This window comes from Schistocerca piceifrons, chromosome 1, assembly GCF_021461385.2.
Source record: "Schistocerca piceifrons isolate TAMUIC-IGC-003096 chromosome 1, iqSchPice1.1, whole genome shotgun sequence".
Classification (NCBI taxonomy): domain Eukaryota; kingdom Metazoa; phylum Arthropoda; class Insecta; order Orthoptera; family Acrididae; genus Schistocerca; species Schistocerca piceifrons.
This window is the reverse complement of record NC_060138.1, coordinates 1,014,088,964-1,014,115,729: the sequence shown is the minus strand read 5'-3', so window position 1 is coordinate 1,014,115,729 and position 26,766 is coordinate 1,014,088,964. Positions and strand designations below refer to the sequence as shown.

The 26,766-nt window shown below is 41.6% G+C and overlaps 1 protein-coding gene across 1 annotated transcript in view; it reads left to right on the top strand.

The window, feature by feature from the left end:
• Positions 1–26,766, top strand: part of LOC124795546 (NEDD8 ultimate buster 1-like) — a 135,434-nt gene that overhangs the window by 27,235 nt on the left and 81,433 nt on the right. Inside the window, exon 4 of the mRNA XM_047259622.1 lies at positions 12,597–12,692. Coding sequence (XP_047115578.1) covers positions 12,597–12,692 — 96 coding nt within the window. The remainder of the gene's footprint in view (positions 1–12,596; positions 12,693–26,766) is intronic.

The following is a 26,766-nucleotide window of genomic DNA, read 5'->3' as shown; positions in this document are numbered from 1 at the left end:
GCAGACGCGAGAAGAAGGAACGGAACGTGCCCAAGAAGAAGGACGTTCCGGCGGTTTCAGTGCCGCCTGCTGTACATAGTCCTGGCTCCGGGGATGAGGTGGAGATCCTCGCCTCTGCCGCGGATCTTGCCCTCACGGAACCCTCGGGGGCCTTTCCTATGGCCACAGCTGACTCTCCCCCGGTGGCAGCAGTTGGCTCTGAGGTGCCGTGTGCCTCTTAGTCGCCTTCACACCCTCCCAGTCCCTTACTGCTTCCATTCTCCAGTGGAATTGCGGCGGTTATTTCCGCCACCTGCCTGAGCTCCGAATGCTTCTGAATGCTTCCCCTGTTCTCTGCATTGCTCTGCAGGAAACTTGGTTTCCAGCAATGCGGACCCCCGCCCTTCGCGGTTATTGGGGATACTATAAGAACCGTGCTGCCTGTCAACGAGTGTCAGGTGGAGTTTGCCTCTTTGTTCACCACTCGGTGTGTAGCTCGCCAGTACCCCTTCTGACGCCTTTAGAGGCTGTCGCTGTCAGGGTTGAGCTCTCACCGGCTATTACTGTTTGCTCTGTTTACATTCCTGCGGATGGGGAGCTCCCCCGACATGTCTTGGCTGTGCTGCTGGCTCAACTCCCGCCACCATTGCTGCTTCTGGTGGGACTGTCTCCGATGACCGCGGTCGTGCCGTGGAGCATGTGTTGGCTCAGCTCGACCTTAGCCTCTTGAACACCGGTGCTCCCACGCATTTCAGTGTGGCCCATGGCTCGTTCTCGGCCATCGATCTCTCTCTTTGCAGCCCCGGACTTGTCCCATCCCTCCACTGGAGAGTGCATCCTGACCTGTGTGATAGTGACCATTTTCCCATCTATTTGTCACTGCCCCAGTGTCATTCTTCTGGGTGCCTGCCCTGCTGGGCTCTCCACAGGGCTGACTGGCCGGCTTTTACTTCCACTGCAACCATTGAGTCTCCCCCACAGGGTGACACTGACGAGGCGGTCCGTGTCTTAACCACGTCAATCATCTCGGCGGCCGAGGCTGCCATCCCCCGCTCTTCTGGACCCCCTCAGAGGAAGGCTGTGCCCTGGTGGTCGCCGGAGATTGCTGAGGCTCTTCGCGACCGTAGGCGGGCTCTCCTGCGTCATAGGCGGCACCCGTCTCTGGAGACCCTCATCGCCTTCAAGAGGCTCCGTGCCTTGGCCCATCGTCTTATTGCACGGCGTAAGCAGGAGTGCTGGGAGAGGTATGTCTCATCCTTGGGCTCCCGTGTCTCCCCCTCGCTCGTGTGGTCCCGGATCCGGCAGATTTATGGATACCAAATCCCTATGGGTGTCCCTGGGATCTCCTTGGGCGGCGCTGTCTGCACGGATGCTGCCGCCATTGCTGAACGCCTTGCTGCGCACTTTGCTAAGAGCTCTGCGACTGCAACTTATCCCCCCGCCTTTCGCACTCTAAAGGAACGAGCTGAGCAGACACCGTTATCATTCCACACGCGTTGTTCTGAACAATACAATGCTCCTTTCAGCGAGAGGGAATTCCTCGCTGCCCTCGCCGATTGCCCTGATACGGCACCAGGACCAGACTGCATCCACGCACAGATGCTGAAGCATCTCTCCAGGGACTGCCAGAGACACATCCTCACCATCTTTAACCGCATTTGGAGCGAGGGCCTGTTCCCGTCGCAATGGCGAGAGGGTGTTACTGTCCCTATCTTGAAGCCCGGTGCGGACCCACTGGCGGTGGACAGCTATTGTCCCATTACCCTCACCAACGTTTTGTGCAAATTGCTCGAACGTATGGTGGGGCGGCGTTTGTGTTGGGTCCTTGAGTCGCGCGGTCTCCTCGCTCCATCCCAGGGTGGCTTCCGTCGGGGCCGGTCTGCAGTGAACAATTTGGTGCGGCTGGAATCTGCTATCCATACGGCCTTTGCCAGATGTCAGCATCTCGTTGCTGTCTTTTTTGATCTGTGGAAGGCGTATGACACCACATGGAGGCATCACATCCTTGCTACATTGCATGAGTGGGGTCTTCGTGGTCGGCTCCCGGCTTTTCTTCAAACCTTTTTATTGCGCCGCTCTTTCCGGGTGCAAGTCGGTGCCACCCCTAGTTCCTCTTATACACAGGAAAATGGGGTCCCGCAGGACTCGGCGTTGAGCGTTTCCTTATTTCTAGTGGCCATTAATGGTCTGGCTGCAGCCGTGGGGTCGTCGGTGTCTCCTTCTTTGTATGCTGATGACTTCTGCATCTCCTTTAGCTCCACAACTACGGGAGTCGCCGAACGCAGGCTGCAAGTAGCCGTTCGCAAGGCAGCGTCATGGGCTCTGACTCATGGTTTTCAGTTCTCTGCAGCCAAGACTCGAGTTATGCACTTCTGCAGGCGTCGGACGGTCCACCCTCATCCTGAACTTTACCTCAACGGCCACCTGCTTGAAGTGGTGGACACATGCCGCTTCTTAGGACTCGTCTTTGATGCCCGGCTCACATGGGTTCCTCATATTACTCAGCTGAAGCAAAAGTGCTGGCGGCACCTCAACGCCCTCCGCTGCCTGCGCCACACATCTTGGGGTGCGGATCGCTGCACGCTGTTGCGATTGTACAGGGCCCTTGTGCAGTCCAGGCTTGATTATGGGAGCCTGGCCTATGGGTCTGCATCACCCTCCATGTTGACGTTGTTAGACCCCATCCACCACTGTGGGGCTCGGCTTGCAACTGGCGCTTTTCGTACGAGCCCCGTGGATAGTCTACTGGTCCAGGCCGGGGTTCCCCCGCTGCGGATTCGCTGCCATCGACTGCTCGCCGACTACGCTGTACACGTGCATTGCTCGCCGGGCCATCCCAATCGTCGCCTGCTTTTCCCTGCCATGGTCCTCCATCTGCCCGAAAGGCAACCTAATTCTTGGCTTTCCATAGCTGTCCGCGTCCAGTCCCTGCTGTCGGAACTGGGGTCATTCCCTCTTCTGCCTCCCTTCTGGGTCCATGCACCTACACCTCCCTGGTGTTTGCCCCGGCCATCCGTCCGTCTGGAAATGGCACAGGGACCCAAGGACTCGGTTTCGCCTGTGGCCCTCCGTCGCCGTTTTCTTGCGCTCCTAGCCTCATTTTCGGGCTGTGAGACTGTCTACACTGATGGTTCCCTGGTTGATGGGCGCACTGCCTACGCTTTTGCTCACGCTGCCCATGTTGAACAGCGCTCCTTGCCGGCTGGCTCTAGTATTTTTACTGCAGAGCTGGTGGCCATATTGCGCACTCTTGAACATATGCGTTCCTCCTCAGGTACGTCCATCGTCATCTGCAGTGACTCCCTGAGCAGCCTCCAGGCCATCGACCGCTGCTATACCTCTTGTCCTCTGGTGTCCTCTATTCAGGAGTCTGTTTCCGCCATTACCCGTTCTGGTCGTTCGGTGGTCTTTGTTTGGACGCCAAGTCACGTTGGCATCCCGGGGAACGAACGTGTTGACAGGCTGGCCAAAGGGGCGATCGACGCCCCAGCTTTGGAGATCCGCCTCACGGCTCGCGATCAGCAGCTGGTGTTGCGCCGTAAGGTGCTTGGGATGTGGACTGCTGAGTGGCGTGGCATGACATCCCCGAATAAACTGCGGGCTGTCAAGGAGACGACCGATGTGTGGCGCTCCTCCCTGTGGGCTTCTCGCAGGGACTCTGTCATCCTGTGTCGGCTCCGCATCGGCCATACCTACCTGACGCACGACCATCTTTTGCGTTAGGAGGATCCCCTCCTGTGTCGGTGTGGGTCCCGGCTGACGGTCGCCCACATTTTGTTGGAGTGCCCCTGACTGCGCACCCTCCGGCAGTCTTTTCATCTCCCGGGCACTTTGCCTTTGGTTTTATGCGACGATGCCTCCATGGCTGATGACGTTTTAAATTTTATCCGTGGTAGTCGTTTTTATGGTTCGATTTAGGGAGGTCCTGCACCTTTCCCTTTCTGTGTCTTTTGTCCTCGCGTCTCTCAAAATTTGTTGCTGTTTTGGTGTGTAGTCGGATGGTTGACTCTTTCCCTTTTTTTGTTCTCGTGGTCAGTCAACCAGTCTCTGGCCATCTTCTTTTCTTCTGTTTCTTTCTATCTGGTGTTTACCTTTACTCTTCTTGTCTGTAGTGTTTGTTGCTGCATTTGTGTTCTTTTAGTGCCTGGGTGGGGGAGTCTCCTCCCCTCTTTGGTTTTTACCTGCTCCGCAAAATTTTCGGCTCTCCTGTTTTTGGAATGGGGGACTGATGACCTTTGCTGTTTAGTCCCCCTTAAACATCCCAACTACCACCACCTAGTATTGTCTAATTTTTATAAACATATGGGACATAGTGATGATGACAACAGTAATAAAATATTATATAGAAGATTCTTCATCACACTTTTATTCATTAATGGTTTTAAGTAACAGTGTTTTTATGTGGTCAAGAGTGTTCTATTTAATATTTTATTAATGTTGTGTAATTTTCTACCGGTGAGTTGCTTTCAACATCAATGTCTACATCTGCATCTATACTCTGCAAATCACCATGATGTGCATGGCAAAGGGTACATCCCATTGTACCAGTTATTAAGTTTTCTTCCTGTTCCATTCACGCATGGAGCATGGGAAGAATGATTGTTTGAATGCCCCTGCGTGTGCTGTGATTAGAATCTTGTCCTGACAATCCCTTTGTTAGCATTACATAGGAGATTGTAGTATATTCCTAGAGTCATTGTTTTAAGCTGGTTCTTGAAATTTTGTTAGCAGACTTTCTCAGTATGGTTTACAGCTACCTTCGAATCTGCCAGTTCAGTTTATTCAGCATCTCTGACACACTTTCACGGAGTGACTGTTTGTGCTGCCCTTCTCTGTATATGTTAAATATCCCCTGTGAGTTCTATTTGGTATAGGTCCCACACACCTGAGCAGTATTCTAGAATGAGGGAGATGAGTAATTTGTAAGTAGTCTCTTTGTAGACTGATTGCACTTCCCCAGTATTCTACCAATAAACTGAAGCCTACCACCTGTTTTACCCACGACTAAGCCTGTGTGATCATTCCATTTCACATCCCTACAAAGTCTTACACCCAGGTATTTGCACGAGTTGGCTGATTCCAACTACGACTGATAAGTATTATAGTTTAGGGATACTATGTTTTTTTCATCTGCTCTTTACTTCATTGTAATCTAGATTCATCATTGGTTTGGTTTCTTCATGACCTCTCACTTCATTGAATGCGTTTGTACTGCATAGAGTTAAAACTTCGCCCTCTTTTGAACAATATGAAACCATTGATGCATGCTCTTGGAAACTGAACACGAATGAATATTTGACTTCACCTTTGGTATCAGTGAAAACTTCTGGTAGATCTCCTTTATTTCTTCTAATTATTGCTAAAAGTTTAAGATCGATTTTCAAAAGTGCTCCTGCCAAAGTAAGGTTTGTGAAAAAAATGTCAGATATTAAATTTTTACAACTGTTTTCTAAGCCTTCCACCGTATCTAAAGCAACTCTCTTGCCTTGACCAACTCCATATGATTCATTTTATTGTCAGCCAATGTAAAAGTGAAGATTGAGAATGTAAAATGATGCACTATCACATACAGCAATAACTTCAGTCCTGGTTTTGAAGGACTATATTGCTGAAATGGGCATCTACCACCAAATGTCATAAGTTGTTAATCAGTTGTTACATTGTTGTAAGGAACATAAGCATCTGGAATGTCATTACCCACATTTCAGATATTTATTTGATGGGAGCCAGCTTGTTAGGAGCATTTTTGTGACATCTTGCGTCCATGTTGTCAAATCGCATACATCTTGATATTTAGGTAAAAATATTTTCAGCCATTTCTTCACTGAAAATGGATCTACTATCATCTTTATTCCGTGGATGAACAATTGCTTCATTATGGGTCTTGTAAGCACCTGCTAGGATCATGGCACCGATAAAGTGCTTCAGTTTGCTGCAGCATCTATTGGATTCCATCTACTACTGTAAACAGGACTTCCCTCTTTGTTAGTCCCCTTTAGTATGTCATCAACCATGTTCTTCCTAAGAAAGAATGTAAAAGTTGATTCTATGGTGTCCACATTTTTACTGTGAATTTTGTTGGGCCTGACTTAACTCAGATTATGGCACATTATGTTGCATCTTTCCTCTATTCAATTTCTTCTCAACTTCTGTGTGTCTTTTTTGTCCTATACCAAACAGATAAAAAGTACATATTTAGCAACACATACTACCACTTTTGTATAGTAACTTATGATAAGTACTTACCTTTAAGGTCAGAAGTATGTGCCACTTCCTTTACAGGCTGAACATTTGTACTACCCAAATCTTCTTCTGAACTTCCATCTGATTCATAAATATTCTCTTCTAAGATATCTATTTCTGTGTCACTACACGAGACTTCGGAATCTATGTAGCTGATATCACTGTTTTATATTCCAGGGAGAGAATTATCCTGTAGTAATATTTTGAGCATTTCCTCTTTGGAGAGGTATAGCCATTTTCAGTTAAATGCAACAGACACGGTAATAGACTCCACAAGCATGAAATGAATAACTGATTGCATATGAAGCCATATCAGCAATTGTAATTTCCAAGAATGTAATAAAGCAAATATGACAGCAATTATAGATGATAAAACACCATCAAAGTATTATAAAACCCCAAGAGAGAAGTGGAGTCGCCCATAACCCCAGTGGTATTCAGTGGTTCCATCATAATTTTCCTGCAAAATTAAATATATTAAAAAATTGTGTTACTGCATTATGAAATTATTACTTATTCCATGAAAAGTCCATCTTCAATCATCTTGAGGAACGTAGGACAAGGTTTATTGTAGAGAAAATTATGCTCTGGAATCACTAGAAACCCCATGGTATTCAAGTTTTAAGGAAATTTTGGTCTGCTATTTATTGTTGGAAACTAGCTAAGTCTTCCAAAGAAAGATTGAAAGCGAAACAATTGACCGTGAGCCATTTGTGAACTTTGCTTTTTATTATTTCTGTTGATACCCTCAATACAGTTTCAAATCACCAATTTAAGTCAATCATCAGTCATCAGATCTAGTAAAAGGAACATGAAAGAAATGTTATATTTCAGACTGGTGTCTAGTCTGATAAAGTACAATCAAAGTCTGAAATATATTGTTATCCATATTGAATGAAATAACATACTTAAATACAATTTGTTGTGAAAGGTATGAGTTGCCCACTGATTTGAGCAGTTGGTTTTCTAAATTTGTTTGTGCCACAAGAAAACAAAATTACATGTTATGTGCCTGTGTGGCTTCCTTTATAGAATATGGAAATCATATGGACATGTGGAAAAAAAACCTTAGTTTATACATACAGGAGATGTAATAGCTGTAAGGGAACAGCCACACACAGTAGGTCAGTGCACTTAGAGCTGCAGTAGTGAGACAGCCACATTCCATCTTGTTCAACTCCAGTAGCTGTTCAAAATGAGTACTGCAATTGAAAATCCTTCAAAATGTGAAATCCTCCCTGTAACAGGATTTTACTGACAAAATTTTTGTAATTGTTGACATTTTTTGAAATTTGTGCTGCTGTATGCAGACTAAACGTCATGAGTGAAAATCTTTTTTGTCATCGATGCTATTTCTTTAAAAAGCAAAGGTGAATGTTCCTGATGATGGATGTCCATCTGTAGTCAGCAACTAATTGGTTCAGAAAACTGATGATAAAATTCTTGAAAGCCAGTGCTTCACAATATCTCAGCTCTAGGAAAACTTTCTGGAGATTTCTCATGATCTATTCCCCCCCCCCCCCCCCCCCTTTCCCATAAGACTGTGAATTTTTTTGACAAGATTGAGATTAAACAACTAGAATATAATAAGTTCTGTGTTCAAGTAATACCAGGGGTAAAGGCAATGACTCACTGCACAGGGCATAGTTGAGGCATTGTGCAATCAATAGATACACTACATTCCATAGCCATTTGTGTGTGGGAGAGGGCGGAGGTGGTTTTATCTCTTTCATGTGTCTCTACTAAATGCTTTTAACTATATGATGAAATGTTGCCTTCACAGCTTCCATTATTTGTATACTGCCCAGGACTTTCCAGTATCATATCATGTTCTGTGTTCATCGGGTTCTAAAGTTCTTTTCTGAGAACCACAAAACTCAACTGGTTAGAGTACTGGATATTTTGCGTTAGTATATGAAAGATGGTCTACCAAAGGCAGAATAATGAACAGTTATAAGACATGGGATTCTGGGCTGATACCAATAAAGAACAGCAATCAGTGGTGTGCAGTCATCCTGCTTTGCACAACAGACCAAAACAGTGTGCCATATTCTGTGAGTTATAATGTTATGGCTACCGTTTCTTTGTAACATTAAATGAATTTTGCATATGAATTTTATGGAATGAGGAGGGCAGTCAACTTTTGAAGCCTACTATGAGCCATTAAGAAAACTGAGAAATGTTGAATCCAGTTGTGGGACGTGCACACTACAGGACTAGATGTGTCCAGGCACTCAAACCGAGCGAGGTGGCGCAGTGGTTAGCACACTGGACTCGCATTCGGGAGGACGACGGTTCAATCCCGTCTCCGGCCATCCTGATTTAGGTTTTCCGTGATTTCCCTAAAATCGCTTCAGGGAAATGCCGGGATGGTTCCTTTGAAAGGGCACGGCCGATTTCCTTCCCCATCCTTCCCTCACCCGAGCTTGCGCTCAGTCTCTAATGACCTCATTGTCGACGGGACGTTAAACACTAATATCCTCCTCCTCCAGGCACTCAAAAGAACAATAGAACTTTACTGCACAGTACCTTAAGGAAGTACAACAGAAAACAACTTCCAGAGTAATACAACTAAAAGTTTGTCTTTATCTGATAAGGGTTGACATGAAACACAGTGACAGTTTCCTTAATGTAAGAACTGCATGACTATGCTAACTGAGCCCCAGGGTTATGTACACTGTCCATCCTATTAGGCTAGTACTGATTTAATCAGAAATTTCCATAAGTGTGTGTAGTCTGCAGTTTAAGCATTTGTGGAGGAACGGTGGTTTGCAAGTGATATGGGAGGCTGTAAGCTCCCACTGGTGTACGCCGTGCTGTGGCAAATGGGACACTGATTGTAGGACCTGGTTGGCTCCTGGCTCAGAGTGCCATAGCTGTGACACCCTGCTGTCGATTGAATGGTGAGCGACTGTGCAGCATCCTATGAAGCAGTCCAGAAGAAGACTGCCAGGAAATCATGATGATGTCATACAGCTCAAGGAGGTGAGCTAAGACCAGTGGTAGCAGTGCTGTATTTGGCAGATGTGGTGCCACCAGTGGCTGCTGCAAGTGTGATGTGATGTGTTGTGGTTGAGTTGTAGGTGCTTTGGCAGGGTGGCAACCTCCGGCTTTCTGCTGGGTAGTTGGTGGCTGGATTGAACGGTGACAGCCACAGTTACTTCAAGAAGAGGTTGGCAAAACAAGTGACGTGGTCTCTCAACTAACAGAGTGTGTGTGTGTGTGTGTGTGTGTGTGTGTGTGTGTGTGTGTGTGTTGGCGGGAGCGGGAAATCATTGTTACCAAAGATCTCAAAACGTACCTTTCCGGTTTACTTAATATTTTTACACTTTACTGTAATAAACATTTAGACGCGAGTAGGCAATGTATTTTTAGTACAGTAAAGTGCAAACATTTGAAAGAAATCAGAAAGGTACATTTTGAGATTTTTGGTATCAATGTCTTCTATACACACACCTAAAAACATGCCTGTATTAGAATTCAACGTTTTGTCAAAATTTCAAAGCAATCTTTCAGTAACAATTTTGAAGCAATGAACATTTACATTTTTATTTTTACAGATTTATAAATTATGCCATACATTGTTCTCTCAGACTTTTTTGAAAGAACTGGCAGCCAATAGATTAACAAAATGCCTCCTGTTCACTTTTGTGAATTGACATTAATTGTGTATGTGTCGGTATATCAGGAAATATCCCATTTTCCATTGGGTGACCGTAAGGTAGCATAGTGCCTGATTATCTCCATGTGACAGGGTACTTTGCTTCGTAACCGATGTATCCAGAAGTAGAACTAATATGTTAAGATAAATGTCAAACTGATATACTGCTTTCACGTTGTTTCAAAATATCACACTTCACAAACTAAAAAGCTCAATTTTCCTTGTAAAGGTCATAGCTCAAGGATTATAAGATTGTATTTGTCTAATTAATTTCATGCTGTAATGCGCTCATGCACTCACATCTTGACTATTTTTTTCTTCGTAATGTTCTTTCATTTCACTACCAACCATCATAATGCTTGTGTCTTTTCAGAATTTCAATCAATATCATATGTTTTCTTTCTGTGTGTCTTGCAAATTTGTCTGTAACATAAATTTTTCCAACCAACAAAAGCTTCATGTACCGAGCTAGGTGGCGCAGTGGTGAGCACACTGGACTCACATTCGAGAGGATGACGTTTCGAACCCGCTTCTAGCTAACCTGATTTAGGTTTTCTGTGATTTCCCTAAATGCTGGGATGGTTCCCTAATGCAGTGGGACCAATGACCTCACTGTTGGCCCCTCCCCCAAAACCAACAACCAACCAAAAGCTTAAAACTTGAATTCTTGAGCCATAGTGATTATTTCATGACATATCCTGTGACAACTCAGTAAGACCATAATTTTTCCCCAAGACTATGAAAACTTTCAATATACAGCTGAAATTTCTATGCCTTCTCATTTTATGTGACTGTTTTCTCTTCAATCACTGAAAATTCGCAAGTATAATTTGCTTCATTTCTGATCAGTGCTTGTAGTTTCTCTGATGAATTCTAGGGTTTTACAAGGCAGCCAAAATAAAACTGGCCTTGCAAACATTTATAATTCAGATTCAGCACGGCTAACTAGCATTGAGATTTTATTAGACTTTTCTTCAGCGTGTATTTCATTTGCGCAGTGTTTTCTGTACTTGAACTCATCTCTAATTATTTATTTGCTATTGGAATTGTGTTATGAAATGTCAGAAATGCTTTTTGGGCCACTTGTATTTTGGATGCCCTTAACAACAAAGAGCTACTGTGTACAGTGCCACCACAATTGCTGTTCTCATGTTATTTAGTGCTGGTCTTGTATTGTTGTTGGCATCTTTTGTAAGAACAACCATCACCAATGCTGGTAAACTATTTGAGTACCAAACATTTATTTCACCTGCAGACTCCTTAATCTGATTTTTCATCTAAATGTGCAATTTCAGGAGGCACAAATCGAGAGACTGGAGCAGAACATAATGTGAATACTCCTGCATCAACATTCTTTATGACTCCATTCTTTCTTCCCTGTATCCCTACTGATTTGTAATGACTGTTTCCTACTCTGTGCCTACAAGAAACTGAAAGTTATTTGTTTTCCTGAGCCATGTGTCTGTACTGCTTCTGTGCATCACAGGCAAAATTAAAGATAATGGTCACTTACCCAGCAGAATTGTGGAAGCCACTTGGAATGCGATACAGGCCAGCCATGAATGTAATACACAGGTCTTCAGCAATTTCTTGACACTAAGGAAATTAAATCTAACCTGTTAAAATACTGGAAAGAATTTGAAGTGAGTGGGAAGAAAGAAGTTCTTGAGATATGGTTGTCAAGTATTTAAGTGTATTTCAAATTGAGAAGTATGCTTCATGATTATGTATTTAATGTTACCCATAAAAGGATGTCAGATTTATTCTTGACCAAGTATGCAGAGTTATATAATTACCCATACAGCAATAAGTGATTAAACATAGTAGTTAACTGTATTCTATGTGCATGTAAAAAAATTCCATAAAAAATCATATAAATTGTCTGTGTGTCTGTTGTAACGAGACTGGAATAGAAGGAAGAACCGTTAGAGGCACTCAAAGTACCCTCCGCCACACACCGTCAGGTGGCTTGTGGAGTATGGATGTAGATGTAGTAGATGTATTTTTTTCCTCTGAAAATGTGTACCATTATTGTAAGACTGTGTGGCTTGGTGAATAAGTCGGTAAATGGTAAGGTGACAGACTACAAATCCAAAGGTCTCATGTTTGATCCCCAGTCAATCCTAGGATTTCTGTGTCACTTATTACTTATTTCACCTCTGCCAATGTTTCTTGATGTGAAAAATACAAAGTTGCACTGTAGTTTGGAATCTGTGTAAAACTGTAAATCCCTCTATAATTGGCTGGATAAATCAGTTCAAATTTCAGAGAAAGGCAACAGCTTATCACCTCGAACAGGACCATACTTAGTAAAGCACTGTGGTGTTCAAAACAATCTTTGGATTGATGACAGCTGTCCTTTTTTTTATTGTAGAACCAAATTGTTCCGTATCACAAAAGAGGTCATAATTATGATCCATGGAGTATGCAAATGCCTACCCAACTAATATCACTTACACTATGAGTGTGATATCCAATTACTTGTACTTACAAAGTACTCACAAAAACTTCACTCGTTCTTTCATTTTATCTGTAATGTTGATTTCCCGGTAATGAAGACAATTTTATTTTTCTGTATTAGCCATAGTTTTACGCTTTAGTGAAGTATTACCTCAAATGTGAGTGTGAAACCAACTCTTTGACTTGCAATGATTATCTCAGAATAATTTTTATGGTATTCTCAATTGTTTTAATGATTACTTTTCATTCTTAGGAACTGGAATCAAGACACACATTACTGGAAACAACAAAAGCGGATGCACAGCTCCTTGCTGGCAGAAGTAACGATGAGGACGACTACTATGTTCAGGTAATTCTTCAGGACAATTTATCAGGTTTGAGATCAACAAATCATTGTACAATTTTGTTTCTAATGGTGGCTTGAGATAACATTTTATTGTATTAATACATATACTGCTTCAGAAGCTTGTGACATCTTAAAACTTTCTGCCAGACTGGGTTAGACGTGTACTTCTACTACAGACAGTGATAACCCTACTGAGCCATGTGGACATCAGCTTTGTTCTTCAAACAAGTGAGGTGGCATAGTGGTTAGCACACTAAGTTCAGGAGGGGAGGGGGGACAATAGTTAAAGTTCCCCTCTGGCCATCCAGATATTTAGGTTTTATTTCATTTCCATAAATTGTTGCAGGCAAATGCCAGGGTGGTCTCTTTGAAAAGAGTATGCCCAATTTCCTTCCAATTCTTTTTTAATCTGAGCTTGTGTTCCTTTTGTAATAACCTCGCTATTAACGTCACAGTAAACTCTTAATCTTCATTCCATCCTTCCTATTCTTCAGCTTGTCATCACACCTGTTCCAGTCCTAACTTTATTGAGGCTCTCCCGTGAAGATGTGTGAGAAAGGATACAGTGGGGAGCTTAGCTTTGCTATCATATGCTAGTTGTTATGGAAATAAAATGTTTTATGTCCTGGTCACTTTGAACGTTTGTGGAAAGTTTCAACTTGTGCGTGAAATTTACTCAGTTTCCATCACAATAGCTCATAATTGTTATTACTAATTTCTCATTACACGTTTTCCAATCATTTTCGTAATTGTCAGACCTGTTATCCATTTAAGTCTTCACTATCTTGTGTTGTCATAAATAATACTGGGCAGTACTTTGTACGATACAAGTTATCAGAGATGTTTTTGATATGTTACATGTGCAATAAATGCAGACTTTGATCTGAAGATGATTAGGGGTTATTTGATTCCTACTGTTATGAAAGTAACAGAGGGGGATATTGTGATCAAATTTGGTATATGATTAGAAAACATTCAGTGTGTTACTCCTGATTCTTGAGATTCTACTCCTTCACTGTATCCTTTTTTTCTTGGTGGTGTTAATTCCACAGAATCATTGGAAAGTCTTCGTAGTGACTACAACAGATGAAGAGGAGGTGGTGGCAAGGTGGAACTCTTATTTGAGCGGGGTGTATACGCAGCAGGAAATCCAGGAAAAACTCAAGAATTTTTTCTCCTGGGAGAAAACCGGGGAATTTTTTAGAATTCCAGGAAACTTTCATTGTTTTAGACTTTAAATTTTTGTAGTTATGACTGGTAAGAACTGATAAACAGCAAAATGTGTCAAAGGCTTTAGGATGAAGACTATGGAATACTTCACACCAATAAATTGCTGCCGATGAGCGTGTCGTAACTATTGTTTGCATTAAGTTTGTTAGAGCAGTCGCCTGTGGGCTCATGCGCAGTTGAGAGCTGCGTATGGGCAGTACCTTCTCCCACTTCTGGCTACTTGAGGTGTGGCTGTTAGCTGTATCAGCAGTAGCAACAAGCAGCCAGATGCTACCTGAAAAATTTTTCTGGCGCACCCAAGCTGCCAGGTTGCTGCATGCACAAAGCTGCCTGCCGCCGGCTTTAAACGACTAATTTTTTCAGCATATCAAGGGTAGTCTCCACGTAAGCCATGTTTGTTTAGTGATTTTGCTGATTCCTCATTTTTATGCTTCTCTCATCAAATGAAAACAAAATAGATTTCTGTAGTTGGGAACTAGTAAATCTATTAAAATAGATTCACATAATTATGGGAGGCTAACATATATTATTAGTTTCAATTTTCTGATTTTATTTTATTTCCACAGTTTTGACAGTCAATTGCCTTGCAGAACAATGAAGTTCTTTTGGTTTGTTTGCTAAATAACTATGGCTTTTATTAATCTTTTCCCCAGAGGTAGTCAATTTATTTGAAACAAAGTGTTTCATTCTGCCCTATTGGCTAGTTTCAACATTCACTGAATTTCAAGTGCACATTTTCATCTTCTGGTACAAGTGGCAATCCACCCTTGATGTGCTGGAAAAATTATTCGTTTAAAGCCAGCGGCAGGCATAAAACGTCATCTGAAATTGTACTGATGCTTTCTCAGAAAATTATTTTGAACAATTAGTTCATGAGCCCTCTCGAAGCGTAAATTGTTGCGAAAACATACTTGACTTCTTAGCAACAAATAATCCTGGACAAATAGGAAGTATCATGATGAATACAGGGATTAGCAACCACAAGGCAGTTGCTGCTACACTGAATACCATAACACCCACAACCATCAAAAAGAAATTTGAAGTACATCTATTTAAAAAAAAAGAAAGGCGATAAAAATGCTATTAACACCTTTTTAAGAGACAGTCTCCACTCCTGATCTTATCATCTAAGCGTAAAAAAGATGTGGAATGATTTCAAAGAGATAGTATTGACGGCAGTTGAGATATAGATACACCTCATAAATTAATAAGTGATGGTACTGATCCCGCATGGTACACAAAATGGGTCAGATTGCTGTTGCAGAAGCAATGAAAAAAGCATGCCAAATTTAAAAGACCACAAAATCCCCAAGATTGGCAAAGTTTTGCAAAAGTTCGAAATATAGCACGTGCTTCAATGCAAGATGCTTTTAATAATTTCCTCTACAAAACTCTGTCTTGGAATCTGGCAGGAAACCCAAAGAAATCCTGGTCATACATAAAGCACACCAGTGGCAAGAAGCAACCAATACCTTCACTGTGGAATAACAACGGTGAACTCACTGATGAGAGTGCCGTTAAAGCAGAGTTATTAAACACAGTGTTGCGAAGTAAAAATTCCTGAATTCCAGTCAAAAATTACTGCCAAGATGAGAAACATAGAAGTAGATATCCTCGGTGTAGCAAAGCAGCTTAAATAACTTAATAAAGGCAAGGCCTCTGGTCCAGATTGTGTACCAGTCAGGTTCCTTTCAGAGTATGCTGATACAATAGCTCCATATTTAGCAACTATATACAACCACTCTTTCATAGAAAGATCCGTACCTAAAGACTGGAAAATTGCCCAAATCACACAGATACCCAGAAAGGGAAGTAGGAGTAATCCACTGAATTACAGGTTTATATTACCAACGTCGATTTGCAGTAGGGTTTTGGAACATATTCAATGTTTGAACATTAATAATTACCTTGAAGAAAACGATTTGTAGACACATAGTCAGCACGGATTCAGACAACATCGTTCTTGTGAAACACAACTAGCGCTTCATACTAATGAAGCAATGAGTGCTATCAACAGGGGATGTCAAATTGAGTCGATAATTTTAGATTTCCAGGAGGCTTTCGACACCATTCCTCACAAGCATCTTCTAACCAAACTACATGCCTATGGAATATTGCCTCAGTTGTATGACTGGATTCATGATTTCCAGCCAGAATGGTCACAGTTCATAGTAATTGACGTAAAGTCACAAGTAAAACAGAAGTAATATCCGACATTCCCCAAGGAAGTGTTATAGGCCTTCTGTTGTTCCTGATATATATTAACAACATAGGAGACAATCTGAGTAGCCATCTTAGATTGTTTGCAGATGATACTGTCATTTACTGTGGCTTGTAAAGTCATCAGATGACCAAAACGAATTGCTAAACAATTTAGATAAGATATCTATATGGTGCGAAAAGTGGCAATTGACACTGAATAAAGAAAAGTGTGAAGTTATTCACATGAATACTAAAAGAAATCTGCTAAATTTCGATTATGCGATAAGTCACACAAATCTGAAGGCTGTAAATTCAGCTAAATACTTAGAAATTACAATTACAAATAACCTAAATTGGGACGAGCAATTGTGGGTAGAGCAAACCAAAGACTGCGATTCATTGGCAGAACACTTAGAAGATGCAACAGGTCTACTAAAGAGACTATTTACATCACACTTGTCTGCCCTATCCTGGAGTATTGCTGTGGGGTGTGGGATCTGCATCAGGTGGGACTGATGGATGATATCGAAAAAGTTCAAAGAAGGGCAGTCCGTTTCGTATTTTCGTGAAAGCGGGAGATGGTGTCACAGATCTGGTACGTGGCTTGGAGTGGCAATCATTAAAACGAAGGTGTTTTTCATTGCAGCATCATCTTCTCATGAAATTTCAATCACCAGTTTTCTCCTCAGATTGCGAAAACATTCTGTTGGTACCCACCTACATATGGAGAAATGATCATCACTATAAAATGAGAGAAATCGGGGCTCGCATGTAAAAACTTAAGTGCTCTTTTTTCCCGCACATCGTTAGAGAGTGGAACAGTAGAGAGACAGCTTGAAAGTGGTTCATTGAACTCTCTGCTGGGCACTTTATTGTGAAGCGCAGAGTAATCACATAGATGTAGATGTATGCCATAATAAAGAACCAAACATGAGATAATACAGTACGGGTACTCGAAGAAAATTTGCATCCCGAAAACCACACTGAAATCTTAATATCAGATTGGGGCCTTCTTCGCTGTGAATCTGGGCATATGAATTTGTACTTTAAGCTGAATTATACATTTTAGTATGGTGCACGAAATTCCTCTGCTCTTGTTGGCGTATCCTATTTCTTTTGTGGTGTTAGATAAGATCTCTTAATATTATGTTCGTAGGAACCTGTGGGCTTTCCACATTATTGTAGCTGCCAATGCGTAGTAACGCCTGTTTTCTGGCACCTCTGGCAACTGCTGAAACAAAGCTATTTCTAACAGGTCTCAGGAAAATATTGCGAATAATGCTTTGAAAAGTGTTAGTTTCAAAGTAATTTCCTTGTTGCAAGATGAATTATGTTAAGAGTGTGAATGTGCAATGAATTTATTACTTCACAGAGCATTTGACTCTCATTTAAAACTTAAACAGGGTTGCCACAAGTTCTGGAAATCAGGGAATTTCAAACATATCAGGGAAATTTGAAGAAAAAAAACCTGTGGAAAAATCTCGTTTTTTGTCTCAGTAGCATGAAATTGTTTGTTTACTGAGATGTCGTGCTTTGTCGCTGGCTGGTCACAGCTGAGTATGTGCGCTGCTTTCTGACTCTTTCATTCTTATTGCTTCTCACCTTACCAACCCTCTCCTCAACTTGGAGCCAGTGCTGCCACCACTACTTGCTGCTAACCTAGCAGCTGCCAATGAGAGGCAGGGCGGCATGAGGAATAGTTTATTTGGATCTGATCCTCAAAGCTTGTTGACACAGTGACTGGGTACAATGGTCATGTGTGCATGACTTGTGTCTGAGTGATTGTGTGAATTTGTGTGTGCTCTCGTTTTCTGACAAAGGCTATGGCCAAAAATTTAGTTGTGAGAGTGTGATTGTCATTTCTGTGTGCCTGTCTGTGGCTCAGCGATCATCTTTATGGTGAGTTGCTACCTATCCTCATTAGTATTGATTCTCAGAGTATTTGTGCAAGTTATCTATGGGCGATCACCGCGGTCTCATTTCAACTTCATGGTGTCTATGACACAGGAATAACTGACCACATGAGCAGACTTCCATGACGGGCCAAAACCACAGGCCATTTCTGTGGGGTATCTCTAACGAATCGGGCCTTCCGATCTGAAGCCCATAGTTTTCCACTAATGTGCAGGCCCTACCTGTTGGATCCAGTCTCACTGATCTGTCCGCATGCACCATCTGTATGTGTGTGGCGTAATGTGGCAGATTTTCATGGTTTATCCATGGACCCAGGACTGTGGTGCTCCTCGGCAGGCCAGAGGCCACAGGTGAGGGATTTCAGGAATTGCGACTTTATCACTGCAAGTACATTGTACAGTGTGTCATTTTATTGACATTTTATTTATTCTAGTACATTTTAGCACTTTGAAAGTAGTTTATATATTAGAAAGGGGGATGGTCGTAGGGGTAGGAGCCAATAGGGTAGAAAGATGGGTGCAGAAGAAGATGTTAATCTCGTCTTCATTGAATGCCAGTTACACACTTCTGGCCACGTCAAGCCCACTAACAAACAACAGTACTTCCATTTCGACAGTTGCCATCCTTTCCATGTCAAATGTGATCTCCCAAACAGCCTTGGCATTCGAGGCATATGTATGTGTTGAGATGCAGGCTCTTTACAGCAGTACACCACCACTCTCACTTCAGCATTCACCGGATGTAACTATCCCAACAGCCTGCGGCAGGACAGATCGGTTCGTCCCTCGTATTTTTCGTATTAAAATGTTCGCCTACCTCAGTACGGCTTCTGCTCAGTGTCCCTTCACTCGTCAATCGTAGGTACTTAATAGGCAACGAAAAAGCAGTGTTGAAGAAAAATGCCACCTAATACCTACACTGCTGAGGCCACGTAACTCTAGTAGTGAAAAACTGTTCCTGCAAGTTCATATTTATCAAGATTTTGGGCAGTAATACGGGGTATTTTTGACTGAAATAAGCATCCAAAAATTCCAAGACCAGTATTTTTATTGCTTAGAAAACAGGGAAATGACTACAAAGTCCTTATTTAGTGAAATACAACTCTTTTTCAATAGAGGCCGAAATCTCACACGCGCTCAACTATTCAATCAATAGACTCAAACACATCAAACTTTACTCAAATTGTTCGTAACTGAAATCTCCCCCGTTACGACTAGTCCTAAACGCAACGAACTCAACAATTGTTTATTTTACACATAATTTTCACCGTGACATCTAACATGACCTTTCACGTCCGATGGATAGCGAGTGACTATTTTGATGCTACCCCACTCTCTGCCATTTACTTTCAGTATGCAGGACCCTCTTAATTCTGATTGGTTGATCAGTCTGACTGACCGATCAGAACGATCCTTCTAGAGCATTCTCATGGCAAAACTTGCCTAAGCCAATCACACTTCAGAAAATAATTTGTGTCATTCTAAAATGCAAATATTAATATAATGTTTAATAAAAAGACCAAAAAGAAAAATAATTTTAAGATTAATTTAGAAATCGATTGCACTTCAAACTGATATTCTGGCTGCCTTCTTACAAAAGCAATCACACCTTGAAATACGTCGTCATCAATGTGGGTACAATACAACTTTCCCATGATCTGATCGCATAATGTTTTACAGAAAGTAATATCAGATTTTACATATGTCCCACATACACACACTCATTCATTCCCATTTATTCCCACAACAACATAGTAAACAAATATTAATTTTTCATAAATTTCATACTACGAAATGTGAAATAATTTAAGTTTTTTGAAAATAAAAATCCCAATTAAATAATTCGACACATTCAGAACTTTGGTATGATTTCAGTTGATAACAAAAGACAAACAGTTATTGTTCCTAACTGAATTTTACACCCTAAGTGTCGGTTTTATGGTTTTTAGGTAATTTTCTCAATCTCCAAAACAAGCTGTAATTTTTATGAGGTCTTGTACTGAATAACAAAAAGTAGTATACCAAGTTTGAAAACAATTGGTTAATATTTACTATGATTTATTCAGATTTGTAGGGGGTATGAATATACGGTTGTACTAGGTGACACGGTAGCCAGTTCGCATGGCCACATAGTGTCAGCTGCGCGGTGATTCATAGCTGAGGTGTCTTCCTGCAGCTTCCTCACAGCTACCGGCTCCACATCTACAGTAAATGTTATCCCATAATAACTTGCGACGTCACAAGCCTGGTCCAAAAGCAGATTTCCCAGGTCATCACATCCAATCCTGGTACTGCTGGTCCCTCCAAAAACCAACTTTGCAGCACACCACTGGTCACTCACTATTATCCTCGTCTGGAATGTATTAATCAGCTACTTCAACAAGGCCATGACTTGCTAAAATCTTGCCCTGAAATGAGATCCATTCTGTCTGAGATTTTGCCCACCACACCTAGAATAGCTTTTTGTTTCCCTCTCAATCTCCGCAATATCCTTGTCAGACCCTATCCTCCTCCTGTACTCATCTCCCAACTGTATGGCTCCTATCCTTGTGACCATTCCTGGTATGAGACTTGCCCTATGCACTCTCCTGCCAACCACCACCTATCCCAGAGAACAGGCAAGACATGTACTATCAAAGGGATAGCCACTTGGGAAACGACACGTCATGTACCAGCTGTTATGTAAACACTGTTCAGCCTTTTACATCAGCATGACTACCACCCCTTTAACTGTCAGGCTGAATGGGCATGGGCAGAGGGTGCAAACAGGAAACACACAAAATCCTGTTGTGGAGCATGCTATACAACATGACAGTCATCACCTCAGTGCCTGTTTCACCACACGCACCATCTGTATTCTTCCCCCAGACAACAGTTTCTCGGAATTCCTCAGGTGGGAACTGGTACTACAACATGTTCTTAGTTCTCACCACCTACCTGGCCTTAATTTATGTTAATTCCTTCTGTTTAAGTATTTATTCTCAGTAACTACTCCTGTCTTCACTCCATTTCAGTTTTCTACATCTTTCATTTCCTGACTTGTCTGTTTTTTGCTGTCCCCCCTCCTACCTCTGTTACATAAAGTGCACCTAGCTTTTCACTCTTATTAACTCATGCACTGTGTTTTAGTACTTATCTCTGTCTTGCATATTACCCTGTATTCTACCGTTAAGCTCTCAGGTTTTCAAATCTCGTGTGGTGCAGTCCCCAACAATCAGTCCTTCCTTCTCATCCCACCCGGTAAGTCTCCCCCGACCCAGGGTTCTGGGTGACTTTTCTTAACTGTACCGCTTTCTCTAACCTTCTCCAGTTCTTTCCCTTCACCCCTCTTCCTTCCCCTGCAACTCTCCCACCAGGAGGAGGAGAGACTGGCTCAGAAAGCATGTGAAAGTTAAATCCTTTTGTGTGTGTATGTGTGTGTGTGTGTGTGTGTGTGTGTGTGTGTGTGTGTGTGTGTGTGTGTTCTGCTGTTGCTTGGAGAATAGATTTTTTACCAGTCCATTTACATTTTACTATCAATAATTGATTATTTTTGTTGTTACACTTAAGAAATTTGTTAAATCAATAATTAGAATTTTCCTGATGGGTTTGCTTTATGTCACCGTTGCATAGAAGTGTTGAAGTTGTTATGAGATGCATAATTGCATTTGTTATTCATCAAAAAGCAATAACTAATAATTTCATCTTACATCTTTTAAACAGATTTATTTATTATCCATAAAAATAATCATCAATACATGGTTTGCATAGATAAATTTATCTGCATCTTGACTTAATATTTTAGATAATACATTGAAACTATATCGTATACTATTTAAAAAAAAAAAAATTGCGTAGTTTTGTGAATGTGTAAACATTATCCAGTTTTCCATTCTAACATTCTCACGACTTTTTATCCCTCCTTACTTTCTTCAGCCCCCCTCCCGCCACACACACAACATTCTCAAACAGTGGCTCTCCCTAATGAACCAAAAGCTCATATCATTTTTCTTATTTTGTTTATATTCAGAAAATAGCACCTTTGTTGTATCTGAAGTTTGACATAACTGCCAAAATTTCTTGGTTTTCTTTTGCTGCATAAAAAGAATGTACAATCTAACAATAATCTTCCAGTTCTTATGGTTATCCTGTGTTTGTTTTTAAAACTGAGATGATGTTTGTTTCAGTCTGTCTGTCCACGTCTTCTCCAGAATTTTTCCTTTTTTTTGAATAATTGTTCATGTTGTTGCCACTTTCCTCCTATTAATGATTCCAGATACTGATAAGATACTAATTTCCCAGCATAAGCTGTGGTAAATGTCCATCTTTTGCAACTGATATTACATTATTCAAGCACTTCATTAGTAGTACTTGACACAAATGAAAAACACAATTTCATCTACAGCAAACTTGCTGAGCTTTATTACTGCCTTATATATGTTTATTTAAGTCTTCTTCATCTAATATGCAAAAGTATCTTCAGCATTTTGTTAAATTTGTATCACATGCTTGGCTTCGTCCCACACAATTCATGCTGGCCACAAACTACTCACATTTCTTCATACCATTGCATTTCAGGAACTTATATACAATGTTTCTGCACCCAATGGCTGTGCTGATGTCAGTCCTCCAATTCTGAAGAGAACAGAAACTACTACTTAGATGGTCACCAGTTACACAGCCCTCTTGTGATGTCTCCAGACGACAACTGAAGAATGTCACTGGCCATTGCTTTCAGGTTTAATTTCTGCTGTCATTCATATTTACTATAGGCTCTTGAATCTGAATAGTACAAGGATCATTGTACAAACAAATCTTGCAGGTTTGTCTTTATGCTAGTCATTTATACACTGAAGTGCCAAAGAAACTGTTATAGGCATGCGTATTCAAATACAGAGATGTGAACAGGCAGAATATGGCACTGTGGTCGGCAAAACCTGTATAAGACAAGTGTCTGGCACTGTTGTTCGATTGGTTACTGCTGCTACAATGGCAGGTTATCAAGATTTAAGCAAGTTTGAACATGGTGTCATAGTCGATGCATGAGCGATGGGTCGCAGCATCTTTGAGGTAGTGATAAAATGGGGATTTTTCCCATACCATTTCATGAGTGGAGCATGAATATCAGGAATCCTGTAAAACATCAAATCTCCAACATTACTGTAGCTGGAAAAGATCCTGCAAGAACAGAACCAACGACAACTGAAGAGAATCGTTCAGCGTGACAGAAGTGCAACCCTTCCACAAATTGCTGCAGATTTTAGTTCTGGGCCATCAACAAGGGTCAGTGTGAAAACCATTGAACGAAACATCATGGATACGGGCTTTCGGAGTTGAAGGCCTGCTTGTTTTCCCTTGATGACTGCGCAACACAAAGTTTTACGCCTCACATGAGCCAGTCAACACAGACATTGGACTGTTGATGACTGGAAACATGTTGCCTGGTCGGACAAGTCTCATTTCAAATTGTATCAAGCAGATGGACATTTACAGCTATGGGGACCACCTTGTGAATCAATGGATCCTGCATATCAGCAGGGGACTATTCAAGCTGGTGGAGGCTCTGTAATGGTGTGGTTCGTTTGCAGTTGGAGTGATATGGAACCCCTGATACATTCAGATATGACGTTGGCAGGTGACATGTATGTAAGTGTCCTCTCTGATCACCTGCATCCATTCATGTCCATTGTGCATTCTGACGGACGTGGGCAATTCCAGCAGGACAATGTAACACCGCACATGTCCAGAATTACTACAGAGTGGCTCCAGGAACACTCTTATAATTTAAACACTTCCGCTTGCCACCAAACTCCCCAGACACAAACATTATTGAGCATATCTGGGGTGCCTTGCAGTGTGCTGTTCAGAAGAGATCTCCACCCCCTCATACTCTTACGGATTTATGGACAGCCCTGCAGGATTCATGGTGGCAGTTCCCTCCAGCACTACTTCGGACATTAGTAGAATCCATGCCACGTCATGTTGCGGCACTTTTGCGTGCTCACGGGCCCCCTACACGATATTAGGTAGGTCTACCAGTTTCTTTGGCTCTTCAATGTAGGTTTGCTGAAGGACGCTCACGGATCAGATGAGATACAACACGTTGTATTCACTTCTTTCAGAAACATGGAAGCAGTCCCTGATTTATTTATTTATTTTGACATTATGGTAACCTCAGTTATTTTCAGTTTATGTAGATATGCATAAACCATAAAACATATAACATAGTGTATCAGTATTTCAAAGATGCTTGGGAGTATGGCCTAGTAAGATAGAATGAAGTTGCATGTTTATCAGTAGCACAAGAAGTGGGGCAAATGACAGTAAGAGACAAAGATTTTAACACTTTGATGCTAGTGCTTGTAAAAATAAGGATGCTGATGGCCTGCCTGAAAATTTGACTCTTATAATTTTATGGATATGCTTTATTGATGTTTCCCTTTACTCCTGTGTGTGTTCTTATTTTTGTCTGAGTGTCTGGGCTTCTCACTAGATACTCAAGTCAAGATGTTTTTATTGACTGCTAGATGGGTTGGATGCACAGATTAGCACAATGAGCCTGAGGTATAACTGAAGATAAAATTGCCTGTTGTCTCATGATTCCAAAGACAGTATACTGATTTTCAGATGATGTTGCAGACAACTCTGTGTTGACTATGCTCAAAATTAAATTTTTGGAGATTTCGGTGAATAATATTGGGGAGGTAACACTTGATGTTTTTATTGATATTTCAGTTGAAAATGCTTTAGTATGCAATTCCAAAGTACTTTTATTTTCAAATATGGCCTTTTGTGATAGAATCGGAAGAGGAAAGTGAACATAAACTCACTTAAAGGGCAAGGAGTGTCATTATTCATCTGGATATCATTCTTCAAGAGTATAGAAGACCAAGGTTAGAGCCGACTATGAGGAAAGCAGGACAGGCACCGATCATGTTCCAGCTACTGCTATATTTTCAAGACAATCCAGTGCAATTGAAGTACAAATGAGAGTAGTGTACCTCAGTGTGGTTACATGTTTCCAAACGAAAAGCACAAGTTCCCTTCTCCTTGCTCACAAGAGCAATATGCTCTTAGAGGAGCATGAAAGTTGTTTGAAAGTTGTGACACACAGACACAAACAGCCAGTTTAGGGATTGCAAAGTTGCACCTTGTAAATTATAGAGCTACAAAATTTAAGCAGAAAACTGTTTCATGAAAGTTCCTCAAAAATGAGCAGTGTACTCAAGACAAGATGTGTTCACCATTAAGGAGCACTTTCGTGTAAATAAGCATATAACTTTCTTAAAAGTAGTGTGCATGTATCCTTGACCAATTCTTCTTCTTCTTTAAAAAGCTTTATTATTTAAAAAATTGCTCCTGGAAGTAGATACTAATTAAAGAGTGAAGTTTTATGCATCAATTTAAATTAGAAAGTAAATTTTTATTACTGGAAATGCTGTTACTATATTGTGAACTTCACAAGAGTTACTTGAGCTGAAAAAACAGTAAAAAATCAGATTTTTCGACGTAGGCTTCTGTTATAGCTCAGGATCCAAAACATTTGACTTCTGGAAAAAAATTGAGTTGTATGCAGGTTTGGAGAGCTTTATAACATGAGCTTACATTTATTTACAATTCACAAGCAGTAGTCCTGAGTTTCTTGGAAAGGAAACTTTCTTGTCTCTTGATCCAGCATCCTGAGGATCCATAGGAGCAGAATAAGAATTGCCTTTCTGATCACATTATGAACAATGAAAGGTCTTGGCAGATCAGGGCCCTTTGTGTAGGCTGTAGTTTGGGCACTATCCTTAAAACAGTTAATTTTGTAATCCACTGTAAACGGGTCCTTGTGGCATAACGTATACCAGACATTTTAATACCTTCTCATCAGTTAAAGGTTTAATTTAAAATAATTTTTGTCACAGTTACCTGTATCACCATGATGCATGTGGAATCACAATTTGTTTAACAGCAAGCCGCAAGAAGAGCCTTTCGAGAGAGTGCCGTTGAGTGTTCAATCAGCGTACAGTTGAAAATATTGTTATTACCAAATGTTTTACAGCCACTTGGTTGATTGCATAGTTTAATATATATATATATAAAAAAAACAAAGATGATGTGACTTACCGAATGAAGGTGCTGGCAGGTCGACAGACACACAAACATACACAAAATTCAAGCTTTCGCAACAAACTGTTGCCTCATCAGGAAAGAGGGAAGGAGAGGGAAAGACGAAAGGATGTGGGTTTTAAGGGAGAGGGTAAGGAGTCATTCCAATCCCGGGAGCGGAAAGACTTACCCTAGGGGGAAAAAGGACGGGTATACACTCACGCACACACACACATATCCATCCACACATATACAGACACAAGCAGACATATTTGAAGACAAAGAGTTTGGCCAGAGATGTCAGTCGAGGCAGAAGTGCAGAGGCAAAGATGATGTTGAATGACAGGTGAGGTATGAGTGGCGGCAACTTGAAATTAGCGGAGATTGAGGCCTGGTGGATAACGGGAAGAGAGGATATATTGAAGAGCAAGTTCCCATCTCCGGAGTTCGGATAGGTTGGTGTTAGTGGGAAGTATCCAGATAACCCGGACGGTGTAACACTGTGCCAAAATGTGCTGGCCGTGCACCAAGGCATGTTTAGCCACAGGGTGATCCTCATTACCAACAAACACTGTCTGCCTGTGTCCATTCATGCGAATGGACAGTTTGTTGCTGGTCATTCCCACATAGAATGCGTCACAGCGTAGGCAGGTCAGTTGGTA